The sequence below is a fragment of the Petromyzon marinus genome, chromosome 31 (genome assembly GCF_048934315.1).
Source record: "Petromyzon marinus isolate PM22_M1 ecotype Great Lakes invasive population chromosome 31, UKy_Petmar_22M1.pri1.0, whole genome shotgun sequence".
Classification (NCBI taxonomy): domain Eukaryota; kingdom Metazoa; phylum Chordata; class Hyperoartia; order Petromyzontiformes; family Petromyzontidae; genus Petromyzon; species Petromyzon marinus.
In genome coordinates this window covers 12,913,985-12,933,940 of record NC_133697.1, presented here as the reverse complement: position 1 = coordinate 12,933,940, position 19,956 = coordinate 12,913,985, and the positions used below count along the sequence as shown (strand labels likewise).

General features: G+C 44.5%; 1 protein-coding gene across 1 annotated transcript; it reads right to left on the bottom strand.

Moving 5' to 3' along the window:
* Positions 1-8,321: 8,321 nt before the first annotated feature.
* On the bottom strand, positions 8,322-17,679 carry TIRAP (TIR domain containing adaptor protein). The gene is made up of 3 exons (XM_032964102.2): positions 15,326-17,679; positions 13,092-13,284; positions 8,322-11,727 (listed from the first exon to the last, which is right to left on the bottom strand). The coding sequence occupies exons 1-3, from the start codon at positions 15,619-15,621 to the stop codon at positions 11,299-11,301; spliced, it is 918 nt and encodes a 305-aa protein (XP_032819993.1). The 5' UTR covers positions 15,622-17,679; the 3' UTR covers positions 8,322-11,298.
* Positions 17,680-19,956: the final 2,277 nt, after the last annotated feature.

Genomic DNA, 19,956 nt, shown 5'->3' with positions numbered 1-19,956 from the left:
AAGCGATTTGAAGCATGTTTTTTTTGGGGGGGGGGGGGGTTGGGCAAAGCTTTGTGACGTCATATTTGAGGCGGAGTCTGACTTTTTGTGACGCCGTGTGATGGAGGGGGGGGGGGTCAAAAATCGGCTAAAGTCGCGTGACGTCATTTATGGACGGCCCCTTACTCGGTAGAGGTGAGAGTATTTGAACTCACGATCTTTCAATGGCACCACATGACCGGATATGGTTTGAGTTATTGTTAAAAGTTTACAAATAAAATCGGGGTTGTCATTACATTTGTATATTTAGAGTTGATTTTCAGGTTATGCTTAGACTTAGCAAATAGGTTCATGACGACTCGTGCTCAACTTCACTTTGGCAACGAGGTTATGTTAGATGAGCAGAGATGATTTATCGATTGAAATTATATCAGGGCGCTCGGTTTATAGGAGTCAGGGTTATTAGCTCTTGGTCAACATTCGGCTGAGGCCGTTAAGGTTAAACGTTGCTCTACGCTTGGCGTAGCGCCGCAGCCTCATTGCGCAACGGCGGACCAAGAGATGAACGCGGTGTGCTAAAAAAAAAAAATGTGTGACAATTCTGTAATTGCAACAGAATGCGGTTGCGGTGCATTTGACCGTGAGCACTTCAAGAGAAGCCGTTGGACAATAATATTGTGAGACCTTGAGGTGAGGCTATGTGGGCACTCGACCAAAACACGAGGGCCCCCCCACCCCCATCTCTCCCGCATGGAAATTTCCATCTACCGGCCCTTGCGGCACGGAATAAACGCTTCGTAAGTAACGTTCGATTTTTGCGCGGTGGGATCTTTCTGGACCCCCACCAACCACCCAAATGTTCGGCGGAGGCTCTCGGAATCAATATAGTGTACACATGGGCCACGTGATATATATATTTTTAAAACTATTTTTCGTGAAAAGCGGTGGAGCTTAAAGTATTAAAGGTAACTACTGGTCAAGGTCAAGAGGCACCCGTGGACAATGCTGTTGCAACCGTACCTCAATGCCCGCTTCCTTCCTCCTGCTAGAACCTGTAGCTGTTGTCAGCGTTGACACATGACCTCTAAAGTCTATTCTGAAAGTGTCCCTCCATCTGGCTTCAGGTCTTCCTCTCGGTTGTTTTATCTCAGGGTGCCACTGCAGTTCCTGTCTCAGAGGCGTACCCTCATCCATCCTACGCATACCAACCATCGCATCCTCCTCCACTCGATTACGGGATTCTGCAGCTGCGTAACGGTTAGCAAGCTTGACTTGCGATCCAGAGTTCGCCGGTTCAATCTCTCGGTGTGGCACAATGAGCAGGTTTCTTAAATCCTCCTCCCTCACTCCCGCCTCTGCCCACCCAGCGGTAGACATGTGTGCACCACAGTTAATCAGTCGGCAGGTCGTGTGTGGTCAGGTGAAGTGTGATGACTCGCACCTCATCCAAGACGACTGGACAGCGTGGACCTGCAGGCCAAAATATCCTCCAGGGCAGCTCTCTAAGGCTCACTCTCGTGGTCCCCCATACACTGCACGAAGCTGCGGTGTTCACACGTGTTTGCAGGGCTGCTCCGTTACCTCCTGACTTCATGTACAACCGCGCGATGGTGTCTTCAGGAATTCGCAAGTCAAAAAGGGTTAAACCTATTATTTTACACCTACTCTAATCTGCCGTGAAATCCTAACATCCTCCATGTGTGTCAAAGGCCAGAATTGTGTGTTCTAGTCGCTTAATAAAGTCCAGTCCTCTGACGTAAACATTGACACATACATTACTCGTGCCTTTAATACCCTTTTAGCAACACCGAAGTTCATAGATAGCTCTACTCTTTAAAAATATTACTTAACACCTGTAATACAGAACGACTCTAATACAGTATGTTGAATTATTTACTGGGGACATATACCTTAGCTGGGTTCTGGGTCCCACCTTTACCAACCTGCACTGATGAAAGTGGTGAAGTATGGTCAAAAACCTACTTGACCAAACCGGCACAGGGACACCATCAATGATTTGACGAAGGTCTGTAACTTGTACTGAGATAAAGCATCACTGAGACTCAATATTTGTTTTCAGTCCTGGTCCGGCGTGTTTAGCCTATCCCTTTGTTTTGAATATCCTTGTTGCGTGTGGGAGGAAACTGGAGTGTTCAAATAAAACTAAAACCCACGCATGTGAAAACACTCGAATCTTTACACACAGACACCCACACATATCGCAAACCTACTCGCTATACTGCCCGGATGGGTGTTACCCACAGGCAATGGTGCATTAACTCTGTGTCCACAGGGGCTGCAGCTTTGGACTTTCATAAATAATATGCTGCTTTATTACGGTTGAAACGTTGCACAGTATAGCACTTTGATATGTTGTCATTCAAGCTAAAGCATCACTATTGGAAATTGTACCAAGTGTGTGCCGAGATTAAAAGAGTTGTGTACATCATTAGACCTCCTTTGCCAGTACCAAAATGTAATAATAGGGGTTTTCCCCTTTTTTTCTGGCAACAAAACTGAAACCTTATTACATGGATTCATGTCTGCATTAACCACAATACCTGCAGTCACAATGCAAACAAAACACATACTATGATAATATATGCATTGTCCTTGAAACTGATTGGTCCACACCAAGGGACGGCTTTCTTTTGAGCCTCGACCCAATTGGTGCTCGACCACATGACGCCAGAAGGCGTACCGCTCAATGACAATGCACTATAAAAGTAATGAGGGCTCGGGGTGAGCATCTACATCATTAGACCTCCTTTGCCAGTACCAAAATGTAATAATAGGGGTTTTCCCCTTTTCTCTGGCAACAAAACTGAAACCTTTTTACAAGGAACCATGTCTGCATTAACCACCATACTTGCAGTCAAAATGCAAACAAAACACATACTATGATAATATATGCATTGTCCTTGAAACTGATTGGACGGCCGTCCCTTGGTGTGGACCAATCCTTCTAAAAAGGTTTCAGTTTTGTTGCCAGGAAAAAGGGAAAAACCCTATTATTATTACAGTTGTGTTCGTTTTAACTTTTGATTTTGCATCCAAATTCGTATATAGAAACCAGAGCGTACAGGAAATAACGAAGTGTTTTGCTTCGGGCATGGGTGGTGAAACCTGCCCACAGCTTCCAATCTCAGGTTCCCAATAAAATAATAAGAACAATCAATCAACAGATTAATAGTGCAATAGCTAAAAATAAAGACATCGACACTCACCGCATGGAATCGTGGGCGGCTATGGATGTGGCAAATGAAAAAAAACCCTCAGAATCAAAATATGTATTTATACTGGAGGAATCCGATGAGCTATAAAGCTCGTTTTTACAGATGTTCAGAGGACCTGACTGTGGAAGCACCGGGCTTCTCTCTCCCAAGATCGCTATGGACCTCGCTTAACCACAGCTTCCCATCTCTATGTGATCCACTAACACCACCTGATTTACCCTGTATCCCAGCACATCAAGAACACCGGTGTCGAGTTCCTCAGGTTATATGTTACTGTCAAGTCTGCTGACCGATGTTGGCTCCAGTCTGTCGATTAGGATTCCTGCGGGTATTTAAAATGGAGCACCACGTGCTGTGACGTGGACGCTAAAGACCATGTCACAGTCTCATAGGATTACCAATAGCCCATGACACACAATGCCAAGCCAGCGTACCTTGGTTTAAATAAATCTGGGCAGCCACCAGCGATCAAACCAGGTTCTCAAGTCTTATGAATTTGATGGTCTTCTGCCCAGTCATCGATGAGTGCCCAATTTTTCTTGATAGCTTTTTGAAGGTGTATTTAACTGATTGCATTATCAGTTGCTTGCTTTGTTTTTTACCAGTTTGCTTCGCAGTTGCAGGAAGATTGTACCGTCGTAAGATATTCCACAATGTCCCATGCAGCCTGGAAGTAGAGCTGGGACAATAAGCTAATTAACTACCAAAAATTGTCATTTTTTTGTCATCGATTTTACTCAGACCCCTTTTATAAATGGCGGCTGCGCTCACATCCTGCCACCAGAAGGCGGGAAACCCCATACAAGCCGCCCCCAGGGCAACACAGCTGACGATGTCGTTGACGTCACCAATCCATGATCATCACCGCCCGTCCAGCGGCACACATAAGAACAGGAGATACATTTTTTTTAAGCGCCTCCTGCGCTTTTTCTCATTTCGGTATGGCAGGAGGGAAAAGCACCAGTTTTGTAACGTGTCATAGTTGAATGTTAAGTTCGTTTCAACTAATCCAAGGAGTCGCTGTATACATTGCAGCAACACCGCCAGGATGTCCGTGGATGGGGCATTCGTCGGCTATCTGTATCTGTATGATGGTTTGGACTTCACCACCACCAGTCACAGCAGTCTGGCGATTCTTCGATTGCCCATTTGTGGAAGGTGAACGCGCCATCATCTCCCACGCTGCGTTTGGGCGCGGTGGAGCGAGGTCCACAGTGGTCGTGGGAGAGAGAACCCCAGGGCTTCCATAGTCGGCTCCTCAATGAGGGTTTTGTGCACAGCCGCCTACGACTCCGTCGCAAGAGTGCCAATAATGTCTTTATTTCCGGAAACTTCACTATCAATCTCTTCTCGTTGGTTTCACTCGTCATTTGATTAATTGTTGGCGTGGGCCACAAGCCAATGGGTCCCGTGACGTGGAACTGGGGACTCCACGTGTATGGTTTGCAGAGGAAGACATTGCAGCAGTCAGTGAGCATTGCTGACCATACAGAACTATGCTGATACTCCCTAAGAAGTCCACAGTTCATATTCTTAGCTCTTTCGGTAAAGTCACGTTGAAGGGAAACAATAAAATATATATAAAACAATAAAAATTCTCACGACGTTTCGACCATAACACAAACGGTCGTCATCAGGTGTGGTCGAAACGTCGTGATAATTTTTATTGTTTTATATTTATTTTATTGTTTCCCTTCAACGTGACTTTACCGAAAGAGCTAAGAATATGAATTACTGCAGTCACGAAAGCTTTAAATCAAAATTTAAGTCCACAGTTGTCTATCACTGCTCCAAATGAATTCGATGGTGAAAAAGACCACGATGCACTCATTCAGGAATTGCTAATGACGTTTTGCATATGCACAGAGACTGTGTGCTTTTACACACTTTATGCTCCTTGTTTGAAACGTGTGATTTTCCAGTCTGCACCATTATTCTATTACGATTGGATGTTCTCGCCATTCACAGATTTGAGTCACGCTACTTGCGTAGGTTTTCGCAGTTGTACACAATCTTTTCCGTATTTTGGGGGGAGGTGGGCAGGTTTTCGTAATTCTGTTCGACGTTTCGTTCCACGTGATGTGAGCTTCAGGAACTATATTCAGCTACCAAATGTACTTTAAGAAGCTTAAATATTGAGGAACAAAAAGAAGCTTCCAGCACGTGGAGCAAAACTGAAAACGCAATGTCCGTAAAGTTATACAACAGCACCCTCTGCTGTACATTTCAGGGAAGATCAAAAAGTCCTTGGTCTGGTGTGAGTGACAAAGAATGGACTGTACATTTTCAAATGATTAATTTTGTCCAAATGATTACTTCGTTTCATCGTACCAATGGATTACATTCGCAATTTGTTTACAACCGTTTGAAAGTAATGTGATTCTGAGTAATCTGAAAAACAGAGAAATATCCGGGGAAATCTGTAAAAAACCCCACAACAATCCAAAGCAAAGCTAAAACACATAAAGGCACAGCCCTGCAAATGCTTGATCACGCGCCTGCTGGCAGAAGGGCCTCCACTAGAGGCAGCTCTATAGGGTATTTGACCGATTCCTCCACTCTGACCAGACGTCTTGGAAGAGGTGGGAGTACCCACACTTTACAATACCACACACAACCTGCCAATCACCTTTGGTGTACCCATATATACTGCTGGGTGGACGGATGTGGTTAGTCTATTTCTGGTGGGGGATTAAGAAACTTCAACCGTTCTTTCACCTGCCGCACCGGGACATGGAATCGAACTGGCGCCCTCTGGATTATTGCAAATCCAGTGTGCGGACTATTGCATCACGGTACCATCCCGATTCCAAAGTAATCCGAATCGACTCACTTGAGTTAGCTCCCATTACTTCCCGTATGTTTCCACCTTTAAGCACCACTTGTAAGGAAAGCTATTTTCTAAGCGATAATACATAAGTGATGCGTGATGTGAATGAGACAATTACTTTTTCGGGGTAAGGGGTTACATCTTGGCAACATAAATTAACTAGGAGGCCTGAATTTCAATGGGACTGCAGGATTTAGAAATATAACAGTTTTTCATTGAGGTCAACTATTGCTCTCAGAGTTAGTGACGAATTTTTCCATCACCCTTCATATATGTTACATGTCGGAACATGTAAGAAGATTTGAAGATGTTGAACAAAATTGGGAGGAAAGTGTGCACTAAGGCACGCGTTTGTCCGACTCATGTGGGGTCCGCTGTCTCCATGCTCCCCTGTGCTGCGCAATCTCTTTCCGCTCCTCGGGCCACCGTTACCGATCGCACCACATCGCCCCACCTCTTCTTCTGCCTTCCTCTTTCCTTCCACTTACATTACTTACACCTTCTGACCAATATCATTTTCCTGTTGTTTCTCCACATCACCGAACCACACCGGAACCTTTTATCTCTCTCTCTCATCTTCTCTTGTGATCTCTACCACCTTGAGTCTTCCTCTCGCATCTTCATTTCTCACCCCCCTCCCCCGTCCTTCCTTGTCAAACCCAACATCCACCGCAACATCCTCGTTTCCGTGACTGCCGTAGCTTGGTCCTTTCTCTTGCTTGTGCCCCAGTACTCGGCCCCATACAACAGCACCGGCATCACCACCACACTTTTCCCTTCAACATAACTGGGGGACCCTCTTATCGCACACCACACCAGTCATCTCTCGCCATTTCAGCCATCCAGCCCTTCTTTTTGATCTCATCTCTGCTTCTAATGATCCTTCAGCACCACATCGTTGCACTCAGGTACTTAAACTCGTTCGACTCCATTAATTGGTCACTTCCAATTTGCAACCCTCCTGCATTATTTCCACGTAAATTTGCAATCATGTACTTCGTCTTTGTCCGACTGATCCTCAACCCATTCCCTTCAATCTTTTGCACCCAGATCTTCAAATCACCTTCCACTACCCGTGTTTTCACCGCAGAGCACAATGTCGTCTGCAAACATCATACACCAGGGGGCTCCCTCTGAACATCTTTCGTCAGTGTGTCCAGTACCAAGATGAACAGGAAGAGGCTTAGGAAGAACATTTCTTCACTCCCGCTTTCACTTGAAAGCTCTCCAACACCCCACAGCTGATTTGCACGTGCGTTTCCCTCCTTCATACATATCCTGGATCAGCCGGACATATACCTCAGGAAGACCTATTCTTCTCATACACCACCAGATGAGCTCTTTGGGCAGCACATGCAGAGAGATGCGTGCATGAAATTACACCGAACGACAGGAAGAAGAGCCCTTGGGTTAGGGTAGATACTCAACTCAGAAACATAATGTTGACGTTGATTTGAAGCTTTCGTGACTGCAGGAATCCATACTCTTTGGTTCTTTCGGTAAAGTCACGTAGGTGTAAAAGAAATCGCAACTTTATTTAATACCTACGTGACTGTACGGAAAGAACCAAAGAGTATAATGTTGACGTTTCGGCAAACAAGTGAATTTGGCTTCGGCAGGATAAATCGCTAAATGGAATGACGGCTGATGGACACTCTTAAGAAAGGTGACGGAATTGCGGCCGAATGAGAAAAAAAAACTCGATCATCACGGCGATGGAGCGATGATATAATCGTCATATGTAGAGGCGAAGTGAATTGTAGCATCGCAGAGCTGAGGGATGGTGGGTGGCTGCATGGTAAGCGACTCATCTCGAAGCGTGGCTGATATCGAAAGCAATGCTGTGTTTCAGATAATTGCACCAAAATTCTCCCACGTGCAAGTGTCTGCATTTTATTCCTGAATGCCCTCCAAGACCTCTTCTCATAACTCGTATTGGGCGTTTAAAATAATGAATATGCATCATGCATTAACTATTTCAATGTCTGCCCTTTCCTATTGGTTCACACTGACACTATACACCTAAGTGCTGTAAACATAAATTCACGTTACATTTGTGCGTAGCATGCATTTTTTAGTTGTAGATTTGTAATGATTCGAAGACATTCAAGGCAGGTTTTATATCGTGTGAACTACACTTGGATACTGTAAACTTGTAAGCGTTCTTTATTCTTAGTGGACGCAAAGTACAAAGATTATAACATAAAACATTCCCGAAAGTCGGCGGCTATGTTGTATGCGTTGTCATGAGGCAAAGTCGAACTTTTATACACGAATCGATTCTGTTTTATATTATTTATTAAAACAAGATGCACAGGGTAGAAAACAGGTTAACAGGACGCAACCAAGCCATTATATAACATCATTTTTATATTAAAAAAAACATGTACAAATATAAAAAAACTCCAGGCACCAATGGATCGTTCCACGCCTATTCGCTCGCATCCGTCAACCCCTCATCAGTGCCCTAGCTTATCACAGACCAATTCAGACATTATCGATCACTCCGTGCCCTTGTAAATCTCAACGTTTATCCTACAAAGTCCCATCACAAGGGAGAAACTACAAACAAATAGACAAAAACATTACTTGTGCCCGTCTCGAGACGGCTGTACGACGTACGGACCCAAACTCTTAATTTCCCTGTACCAAGGATCGTGGTGACCCCTTACTCTGTGGTTCTTTTGGTAATGTCACGTAGGTAGAAATAAAATAAATCACGACGTTTCGATCGCAACACGAGCAATCTTCATCAGGTGGAACAACCACAGCTAGAACAGTTGCTGAAACGCTAAAATGCTGAACACTTCAGCATTTTTTTTATTGCTGTGGTTGCTCCACCTGACGAAGATTGCTTGTGTTGCGATCGAAACGTCGTGATTTGTTTTCTTTTATTTCTACCTACGTGACGTTACCGAAAGAACGAAAGAGTATATGGATTCGTGCAATCACGAAAGCTTCAAATCAAGAATCGTGGTGACCCGTTATGGATTGCCGGATACGCGTTCGCGTCTCACTCCCTGAATCACACACACACACGACTCCTGGCCTCAAACACACACACACACCTGCGCACTCTACAGGGACGTCTCAACAAAGGAATAAAGAGCTATTAACACAAACTTTCACTCTGCATACGTGACGAAGATCCGTAACTGAGGGAGCTCCAGGACATGCCACGCCACGCTACGCTCGACAAAAGACCCGTCGTGTTGTAGCCTGAACAGACTGCTGGGTCAAGTGCTGTTAGCGAGAAACCGAATGACGGCCAGCACCACGCCCGACCGCCTTTGTCTCCCCAGTGGCGATGTTTTACACACCGCACCAAGGTTCCCGTTCGAGGCCGAGTCGACCTAGGTGCACGTTGCTCGCTGCCCCCTCACAACGGACTCGAACTTTTCCCGCCATTTTCCCTTTCGAATCTTTACGGGCCAATCGCGGGGCCGCTCGCCCGATCCGGCCCTTGAATCTGATTGGCTGCTCCGCTCGGCCAATTTCGCGTGCCTCGCTGCTCAGCCAATGGGAGGCTCCCCACGCGTTAATTTGTTTTATCCAAGGGTCGCCGTTCGTCTTCCTTACACGTAGAGAATCAGAATAGTTATTTATACTGGAGGAATCCGAAGAGCTATGAAGCTCTTTTTCACAAGATGCCCAGTATGTGTCAGCCGAGTAGGGCCGTAGCTAAAGTGCTTTTGAAGTTAAATCTTGACTTGAAGCTTTCGTGACTGCAGGAATTCATATTCTTTTGGTCTTTCGGTAAAGTCACGTAGATAGGTTCAAAGAAAATAACAAAAAAAAACCCCACGACGTTTCATTCGCAACACAAGCGTTCGTCATCAGGAAGAGGGGGTTAGCTTCTCAAGGTAAACTGTTTATACAGGTTTGAAATGGGCGTAGCCCAATTGTCAACAGCCAATGAGAATGTGGTGGGCAGCGACCGCGACAGTGGTGGGTTTTCCCACCAATCAAAGGGCTGGGAAACCCACCACCGTCGTGGTCGCCGCCCACCACTCGCACTAACATTGGCTGCTGACATTTGGACTACGCCCATTTCAAACCTTTATAAACAGTTTACCTTTAGAAGCTTCCTGATGACGAACGCTTGTGTTGCGATCGAAACGTCGTAGTTTTTTTGTTATTTTTTAACCTATCTACGTGACTTTACCGAAAGACCCAAAGAATATGCTTTAGAAGCTGATGAGTGCATAACCTGGTTTGGGGTTTGACTCAGGACCTACAGGGTCAATAAAATGCCGTACCACTTTGACATAAGCCAGTAGTGATTGCCCATTACCGAGACTGGGCAGCGCGATTGTAATGTGGAGTTGGGATCAGCGGAGGTGAACGTTGCCTCATTGATTGTTTTTTAGCAGCGAGACACTGACTTATATTGATTCTAAATAAATATCATTGTCCGCTGGCCAATAGATTTATCACATCTAGAAAAACTGGACTGTTGATGAACCAGGAGGACGAGAACATCTTGTGAGAAGTTATCCCCCTTGTCTGGGATGCAGGAGGCTGTGGGTTCGATTACGACCCTGACGCTTGTATATTTAGAGTTTGCATGTCTCTCTCCCTGCGGTCGAGTGGATTTTTCTCCGGGCCCTCTGGTTTATCTCTCCGCATTTAGAATCATACGTTTAGAGTATTCGGCTGCTACACATTCCCACACGATGATAAGCCACTTTGTTGAGCTATCATTTGTAGCCAGGTCGCTTCTAAAAAAGAGATATATAGCATGGTGGGCCTTACCTGGTAAAAAAAAAAGCTTAAATAGTGTTTTATTTCAGTTACTTGTCGTGGAGGTAATAATACCTATTTTCTACTACCCAACAGTGCCATGCTGGGACCGTGCTGAGCCGGCCAGGTTGCATTTCCACTGCTGAATAAGACCCATGCCGTCGTGATGTGTTAGAGACGTACTGTGCTGTCACATGCATTATTCGCCTCCACCGCTGACCCTACTTGGCCCAAAGCCAGATTCATGTCTTGTGAGGCGAGCGTAGTGTGGTTTGTTTCGGCACGGCAAATAGCCAGTGTAAACCCACCCATGACCGTGAGCGCCCTTCGCTGGCTCGGCTCAGATGCCATTGGAAAATAAGTACAAGTTGTGTTTTTGTAATGCAATAGCATTACAACGATGAAATAGCTCAAGTTTAATAAACACCCCATCATTACCGTCAAGGTCAAAATGTGAATATTTATTTAGAAATATGTATTTATTATTTATCAAAAACAGTACTTTTTGTGTCACTCAAAAACCAGATCTGGCTGCATTTTGCATATGACACGAGTCAACAGTCTTGTGCTGAGCAAGATCCCCTGTGACATCAGACAGAACGACTCTCCTGAACACATCGATGTCAGAAAACTTAATCGACCGGATGACACAATTGAGGGCACTATCCTCATCGCAGCTGCCACTGACAAGAACCTCACCGAGGCCTGATTAAAAGACACCAGTGGCAGAGGTTGTTCGTTGTGACCTTTCGAGATTGGACTTGGCGGCAGGTGCTGCACGACAAGTCGCCCATGTTTAGCTTCCAGCTTGGCGATCTCATTTTCCAGAGCGTTGAATTTCAGTTGCCACTCCTTGCAGTTCTGGCAAGACTGCAACTCGGACTCCTCTTTTACATTACTGTGGTGGTTCTGTATGTCGAAGTAGTCCTGCTCCTGCACCTGTGTTGAGAAAATATCGAGGCAAAGGCCTTAGGCAGGTGTTGGAATTGCACAATGCGTATCTGTGCATGGTGGACATCTTTCGCACCGTGCGTAGCCAACCGTGCTAATCAGAGGTATATGGCATGCCGGTGAATGTATATAAATGACAATGGTCTTCGAGTGTTTTCTGATGAGACCATCCATATAAAGAAACAGCCATGATGATAATGCATGTTGAGAACAACCCTAATAAGACAACCTGTAAAGATACTGTATCCACTAATATTCTAGGTCAGTTCCTTTTTAAAACGTATACGTGGTAAGAAACAGGAGTCTCCTTACAAAGCTTATGATGTGATGAAACTGAAATGTACACACAGGTGGATATATGAACACATTTTTACGTACTGTACTGTAATCTGGTCGGATCAGAGCTTGGACGATGTGGGAGTTTCTCGAGTCTGCAAGGCGAACCACACCTTGCCGTAAAAGTGTTTGATTACCCACAGAAATGCGCCACTGGCCCATGAGATAATGTCGGACACATTTTCTTTCTCCATGAGACATTCCTCGTGTGATCATTGCTCACTGAGCCCATCACCGATAAAACTATTGTCAGGTGAGATCATCACTCTTGAAAAGTTTATTCGTGAGAGTGAAATACTATCAGGACTAATGCGGAGTCATTGAAAAATACAGCCACAACTGGAATTTCACGAGGTCTGCGACGACATGAGGGCCTACCACTGCAAAATGGCCCGCAAGTGACGTTCAACAATCGGTCACTGCTTGCATCGTAGCCACACTAATCGGCAACACTTAATTTCTGATTTTTGTGCCACTGTAAGCCACTTCTTTCTTGCAGTACCGGAAATGACTGAGGTGTTTGTTAATGAGTAGCCCCACAAATTTATTTTTGAAACACTCATATGTGTCCCTCGGTAAGAAAAAGGTTTTTCACCCTATAGTGAGAACAATCCCAGCAGAGGTGGAGCCATCCAATTGAGGCCATAAACAGATGTTATTTTTGGATGCATTACATAAATAGACTATATGCTGGACAAGCTGCATAACTCAATTGTATCACAGTTGTGTGAAACAATTATGGCCATAGACCAATTAAAATCATATTTTAGCAGTGCTTTTAGAATTACTAGATAACCAAAATCCGAGTTCAAGCCAATACGGCGTAAATCCGGGATCCTATGACATATTTGGTAGCTCTGAGCTTTTGCTGAGTTTACTTAGACACCATCCAGAAATTGACCATCAACAGGGCTCTGCAACCCCGGATGCGATGACCCTTAATGAACCCTTCCACGTTTGAGACAAACACGAGGTAGAGAATCCACTCCCCATGCAAATGCCAGGTGCACATTTACCCTGGCCTCCGGCACCGACGTGGGAGCGAGCTCCAGGCTGGGCCTCCTGCAGTCCGCGTCCATCAGTGGCACACGCTGCTGCACCAGAGCCACGAGGCGAGCCAGGAAGTCCGGCTCGCGAGCGTCGAGCCTCGTGAGGAAGCGCAGCCGCTCGGGGACGTTGCACGGCTCAAGGAGCACGGGAACGACGCGCCTGTGTGTCGTGCACATGTGCGGCCACTCGGTTACCGACTCGTCTGCATGACGGGAGACTTCATTTTTTCGGAGGCGGACGAATGGTTCAGATGTCAAAACGCTCAGCTGGCCCTGCCGAGATCCTGAGTTCAGTCTGGCGTTGATTTAAAAGCGGGTTCTCAGGTGGTGTGTAAAGGAGTTGCTGGTCTCAGCCCAGTCACCAATGGCATTGCAAACAAATGTTACATTACATTTAATTCTGCAATTTATCTAAATTCCAGCTTTCAGAATAAAAAAAAAATACTTGACTGTCATGTTATAAACATTTCATGTTCACATGTCACTCCCTCACTGGTTAGTTCATCCGTGCATCTCACCTTGTTCACATGTTCATACATGATTTATATTCTGATTACATGAACCCAACCTCACTGTCCACTCTCTGTCCACTCTAATATCCTGCCTTGACACTGTCTTATCTTGGATTGGTTCCAAATATTGGCAAAAAATGCCATTGTCAGTAAAGACTTCAGTTTCAGTGTGCACCTCCTCAAATCTCTCATCTCCAATTTCCAGGTGATCCAAAATATCGCCCCAAGACTTCTCACCCGCACCAGTAAACAAGACCGCAGCACCTTAGTACTCTGATTTCTCCACTGAATCCCAATTGAATCCCAGATCAATTGCTAGATAGCATTAATTGTATCATATTCTTGGTTCTTTCGGTAAAGTCACGTAGAAGGGAAACAATAAAATAATAAAAATATAAAACAATAAAATTCTCACGACGTTTCGACTGCAACACAAGCAATCATCATCAGGTGTGAAAACCACAACAAGAAAATTTGAAAAAAGTGGCGGGTTTTTTAACGTTAGCACCACGGATAGCGATTTGACAGTTTGTTCAGTTGGACGAGTCCATCTATCTGGCTACCATGAGAGATTCGTTCATGAGGCTATCCACATATACAAACACAGACAATTTCAACCGAGAAGATGGATTCTGGCTTAGCAATCATTGGAAGGATTTGATAAACCATTTCGGGTCTTAATTTATTGATCACGCTTAAGGTGGCTTTCAGACCGCATCCATTATTTTTCGTCTCCCCCCTCCTCTTTTCCGAACATAAATGGACTCGTCCATCTGAACAAACTGTCAAATCGCTATCCGTGGTGCTAACGTTAAAAAACGCCACTTTTTTCAAATTTCTTGTTGTGGTTTTCACACTTGATGATGATTGCTTGTGTTGCAGTCGAAACGTCGTGAGAACTTTATTGTTTTATATTTTTATTATTTTATTGCTTCCCTTCTACGTGACTTTACCGAAAGAACCAAGAATAGGACTCCCTGCAGTCACGAAAGCTTTAAATCAGCATTAATTGTCTTCAACATTCTCCATGGATATGCCTCGCCTACCTCTCATCTCACTCTACTGCCTTCCACACACACTCCCCGCTCCAGTATCTGGTGAAGTCCCAGTCAACCTTTGCCTCGTGGGAGTTTGCTCGTTCTCCCATTTCCACTATAATCCACATGGTCCATCTGCCGCCTCACCTTGTCCACCTGCCTTCCCACCTTTCCACATCCGCACGTAACTCCATCCACACGTCTACCCGGCTCCCCTCATTTCCCAGGTCCACGTAACTCCATCCACACGTCTACCCGGCTCCTCCCATTCCCCAGGTCCACGTAACTCCATCCACACGTCTACCCGGCTCCCCCATTCCCCAGGTCCATGTAACTCCATCCACACGTCTACCCGACTCCCCCCATTCTCCAAGTTCACGTCACTCCATCCACATGTCCATCCGGCTCCCCCCATTCTCCAGGTCCACGTAACTTCATCCACACGTCTACCCGGCTCCCCCCATTCTCCAAGTTCACATCACTCCATCCACACGTTCATCCGGCTCCCTCCATTCTCCAGGTCCATGTAACTTCATCCACACGTCTATCCGGCTTTCACCCATTCTCCAAGTTCACGCCACTCTATCCCCCGCGTCCACCTGCCCTCCCACCCCTCCGCCGTCGCACGTCACTCCGATCCCCCCGCGCTCACCTGTTCCTCTCCAGCACGCACGTCGCTTGCGCCGAGTTGGTGAGCGCCAAGATGGTCTCCAGATCGCACCAGCCGCTCTCCAGGAACCCGAGCGAGAGGGCCAGCAGGATCAGATGGGAGCTGTGCACCGCGTTGCAGACGTTGTCCACGATGGCCATGCCCGGGACAAAGTCGCGACTGCTCAGGCACACGCGCAAGTTGTTTGGGGCCGCCTCCATATGCTGAGCCACCAGCTCAGCCCATTCCTCGTCCTCTCTGCTGCAGCATAGGTATGCGTCATATGGTCGCTCCGTCATCTTGTCTTGAGGAGTGCGTATTGGTCGTTGTGTCTACCTGTTGCTGTTGACCGATGTATTCACGTGGATGGTGATTTTTTAGCTAAGCCTTCGCGATGTACGTTAGGCACTCGTAATTTTCTCTGCGAATCATTGGTTACTATTTTGACGTGATTCGAGTGTGTTGTACGTATTTAGATGGTGTACGTTATTTCGTTTTGCTCTTGTGTGTTGTACAGCGTTCTCAGATGCGATATACAATTTTATTTGTATCGATGTCTCAGCAGTTACGAATTCCCATATAATAAATTAGTAACAAAAAGGTACAATACTTACTAATTCAAGTATTACTTTTGTTTTGTCAGTAGTTTTATATTGTATGTAAATACTGTCAATGTATTTATCTCAATGGCTAAAATGCTTGTTTTTGTTATTTAGTTATTTTCGTATGTGTATGTTTACATTTTCAGTATTTTATACCTGTCCTGGCGTGGTTAGATGATCAATTTAGATTTACATGTACGATGTTATACTTTATATACGCGTTTACAAGTCAAACCTATCGATTAATTCGATTATTTTGAGTCAACATCGGTCAATACAGAAAACTATTTAAAAAATAAAGCGGTAGAGTACTTTACTTACGGTACATCGCAGTTCTTAATACTAAACAAGATAAATCCAGCACCTCATGTGAGCGCCGACCTATTTCAGTCCACTGCCAACTTAAGGAATTGCTCATTTACAAATACTATTCAACGAGTTCACTTAATGTCCAAATACCGCCTGTAATGTTGTTCTATATGCGCGTAAAGTGGTGCGTTGCTAATGCAATGACGGAACGAGAGCAGAAGCAGCACAAGGTCGAGGAAGTTCTGGATTCTGAAAGTATCAGCACCTCACCTTTTTGTGCGAGCTCTCACGTCACACGCCCCCTTTCAGCACCATAGGTAAACAACCCACCCGACGTCACACGTTTCGTTTCAAAGGTCACCTACCTGTGCCCAATCTTAAAGAGCTTTCAGCCATTTGCCTGCAAGGAGTTGATGGCATTTGTGTATTAAAAAAAACACACACTCAAAGTGGGGTGGGTTAAAAGTTTTGCATATTACATTGAAGCTGCCAATATGGATTTATACTGTACATGGTGCCATATTGTGTAGGATTTTCACTGAAAACATTGATGGTATTGTATTTGGATATTTAGTCTGTTTATTAACATGGACATCAGCTCACAATGTAATGCATTCCAATGCAACTTAAGGTCACAGGGTATGGGTTATGGGTGTTGATTAGATTGGACTAAGAAAACCCTGAGCTGATTGCTAGGGTTTGGCGTAGAAACTGAGAGTTTTCTGAAATGTGATTAGGGTTTATGCTTATGAATTGGGTTAGAAATTAAGTGAGTTATGTAGGGTTATTTTCAGAGCTAAGGTTACAATTAATGAGGCGATAGGAGTTTGGACTGTTGTGTGATTGAATAAAAAGGGAAGGGGTAAGGCATGGTCATGATCAGTTTAACACGTAGGCTTTAGCGACCAATATCAGCCATGATTACAACTAGCTTAATCAATTACTGGTGAAACGTCGTACTCAGATTGTAAGTGTTGTGGCTTAGCTCTCCAACACATCAGTGTGCTGTACTAGTGACGAATTGGCATGTTCTGTTTACGTGACAACCCTTACTAGTTGGCTGTGTCGGCTGGTGGCGTGTTTTAACGACACATTTATATTTACACGATCTAACACAAAAAAAAAAACCTCTTATGGATGGTCATGATCACTTGTTATTCTTTTCATCATCATCATCCTGATCCCACATCAGCCATTGTCCATCCACATTTGTCGATTTGTGTTATGGCTTCCTATGGATGTGTTGCCTTTTTGTCTGCGGGTACCCCGATTTCCTCGCAACATCCGAGAACATTAACTCAAATATATATACAGTATATAGCTTCGGTGAAGCTTTCTTGCATGAATAGCATCATATTGTAATCGGCAGCAAGTTATGCTTATTCAAGAAAGGTCCCCTTCCCCAGTCGTGGGAAACAATAGGAGCTTCGCTGTGCTAGCCAGAGCCTGTTGTTACATTTGAAGCAAGAATGGCGTGCGAGGAGGCATGGAGGGCAAGGGAGAAAATGCCGCGGTTTGAGATTCCACCTCCGAGGTGCAACAAAAAACCTGGCCATTTGAGAGGAAGAAAACAATCTCACTGATTGGAAGCTGCGGTGAACTACTTGCACGATGTAAATTGCATCGTCAAAAGCGGTCTTTTGTTACGGCACTGACACCGAACCGGAACTGTAACCTTCTGGGAAAACTCAGAGATTTCCCGAGACTGCTACCTGCCAAAATGAGGACAAGTGGCAACATTTAGACACGGCACTGTTATTCACATTACTTTATTTTTTTAGGGGGCCTGTGACGTGAAATTAGTTTTTAGGGGGGTCACCTTACTGGGGCTTGATTATAGCCCCCAAGCTTGTTCATCACGTCACCACGTCAAGTGATTTCTCTATTGAATACAAAGGTGATGAGGAGGACCTGCAACAAGTTATTGAGCCCAGACCAGAATATTTGACTTATTGGTACCGCCTGAGATAGGAGTACATTGGTGGTTTATTTGTTTTACAATGTGGCCAAAAGCAGTGATTTATGTGGGAACCGTTTGAAACGAGTTGGCCATGAAAAAATAAGCCATAAATGGGTACGACTGAAGTTTTACAGCCATAGGTGTTAGAAAATGTCTGTTTTGGTCCATGGACCAATCCTATTAGAATGCCATTGCTGATTGTCCCAACCTAAGTGGGTGAATACGAAGAGAGTTGTTGACACATGGTTACTGATGTGGTCGTGGAGAAAGCCGTGTTCTGGGGGACAGCAGGAGGGAATTTACGAGAGCGGTCACCATCACATCAATCAAATTGATGGATCGAAGTAAAAATTGTCATTTTTCATGAAAGTAAATCGACCCCAACGTTCTCCCTCCAGTTGGGAAACCCCCTACGAGCCACGCCTGGTGTCACGTGGCGTGGGCCAATGGTGCGTGGCATTCCACACACACCACACGCAGAGGCGGCTGCAGTGTGGTGGTTATTATTTTTTTTTTGTGAAATGACTTTGGCAGTTGAATACCATGAGTTACAAGAGTAAATAAGGGAAGTGAATTGATTGTGAAAGTATAAAATGTCAACAGTACATGGGAATATGCATTCGCAGTTTTATAACGACTTTAAATTCACAATAAAATTCAAGATAAAACGCTTATATGAAAAAATGTTTACTTGCAAAAACTAGTAATTTGGTCAATCCTGTGCTTAAACGCAGCATTGTATTTATTTAACCAAATGATGACTGACGGCAGCACCTCATATCCCCATTGTACTGTACTGTCTATTTGGCAATGACGTGTTTCTGAAGCTGCTCGGAGTCAGCATAAAACACGTGTCTTAAAAACAAAGTTTAGGTTCTTTTCCTCATTCTACAGAGGTTGAATCACTGTTTTGGTTGTCATGACTCCTTCATTAATGTAAATCCTAAACAGCTTAGTGAGTCATCTCATGTATGCTTGTTTGTTGGACTTCTGGCAAGAGTCTTGCTTATAGTTTGAGGGTTTAAATGTGCTTTTTTTCCAACTTGCGAACATTCAGTCGCATTTACGAACCCAACTGCGGTACTATCTTGTTCAGCGGAGTTGAACAAAATATCCTCCCAGAAACGCCGCTTTTGACAAGCAAGCCAGCAGCAGGACTGAAGGCAAGTTAAGAGAAAACTGATTTTTTTTTTCGATTTAAAGCTTTCGTGACTGCAAGGATTCACCTTATTGGTTATTTCGGCAAAGTCACGTAGAATGAGAATAAAACAATAAAACAAAATAAGACAATAAAATATGAGCCATTGAGAATTGTCTCACTGATTTTTTCATTACAAGATTAAGTTGAATTTCGATTTAAAGCTTTCGTGACTGCAAGGAACAAACCTGTCGTCCCGACAGTTCTGTTCCTTCACCTGAAGAAGGCTACTTGTGTTGTGGCCGAAACGTCGTGAGAATTTAATTGTTTTATTTTGTTTTATTGTTTTATTCTCATTCTACGTGACTTTACCGAAAGAACCAAGAAGATGTGTTTTTTTCGTTTTAGTTACTCTACAGTATTTATTTCAATATTACATGCAAAATGTCAAATATTTCTTATGATTCTAACAATGCCTCCATTTATTTGTTTAACCACAACACATGTTGTAACACTGACCATACGCACATTTAAATATTCCGAGTTCCGAGATAATAATAAATCGACTTACGAACGGGTCTCAGGAACGTAACTCGTTCGTAAGTCGAGAACTGCCTGTACTAGA

What these genes read in the sequence shown, in the direction of transcription:
- TIRAP (XM_032964102.2), bottom strand. Translation starts at nt 15,621, where the DNA reads ATGACGGAGCGACCATATGACGCATACCTATGCTGCAGCAGAGAGGAC. An exon ending in TGCGTGCTGGAGAGGAACAG is followed by an intron (nt 13,285 to 15,325) that starts GTGAGCGCGGGG and finishes CACGACACACAG; the next exon opens with GCGCGTCGTTCCCGTGCTCC. An exon ending in CGTCGGTGCCGGAGGCCAGG is followed by an intron (nt 11,728 to 13,091) that starts GTAAATGTGCAC and finishes TTCTCAACACAG; the next exon opens with GTGCAGGAGCAGGACTACTT.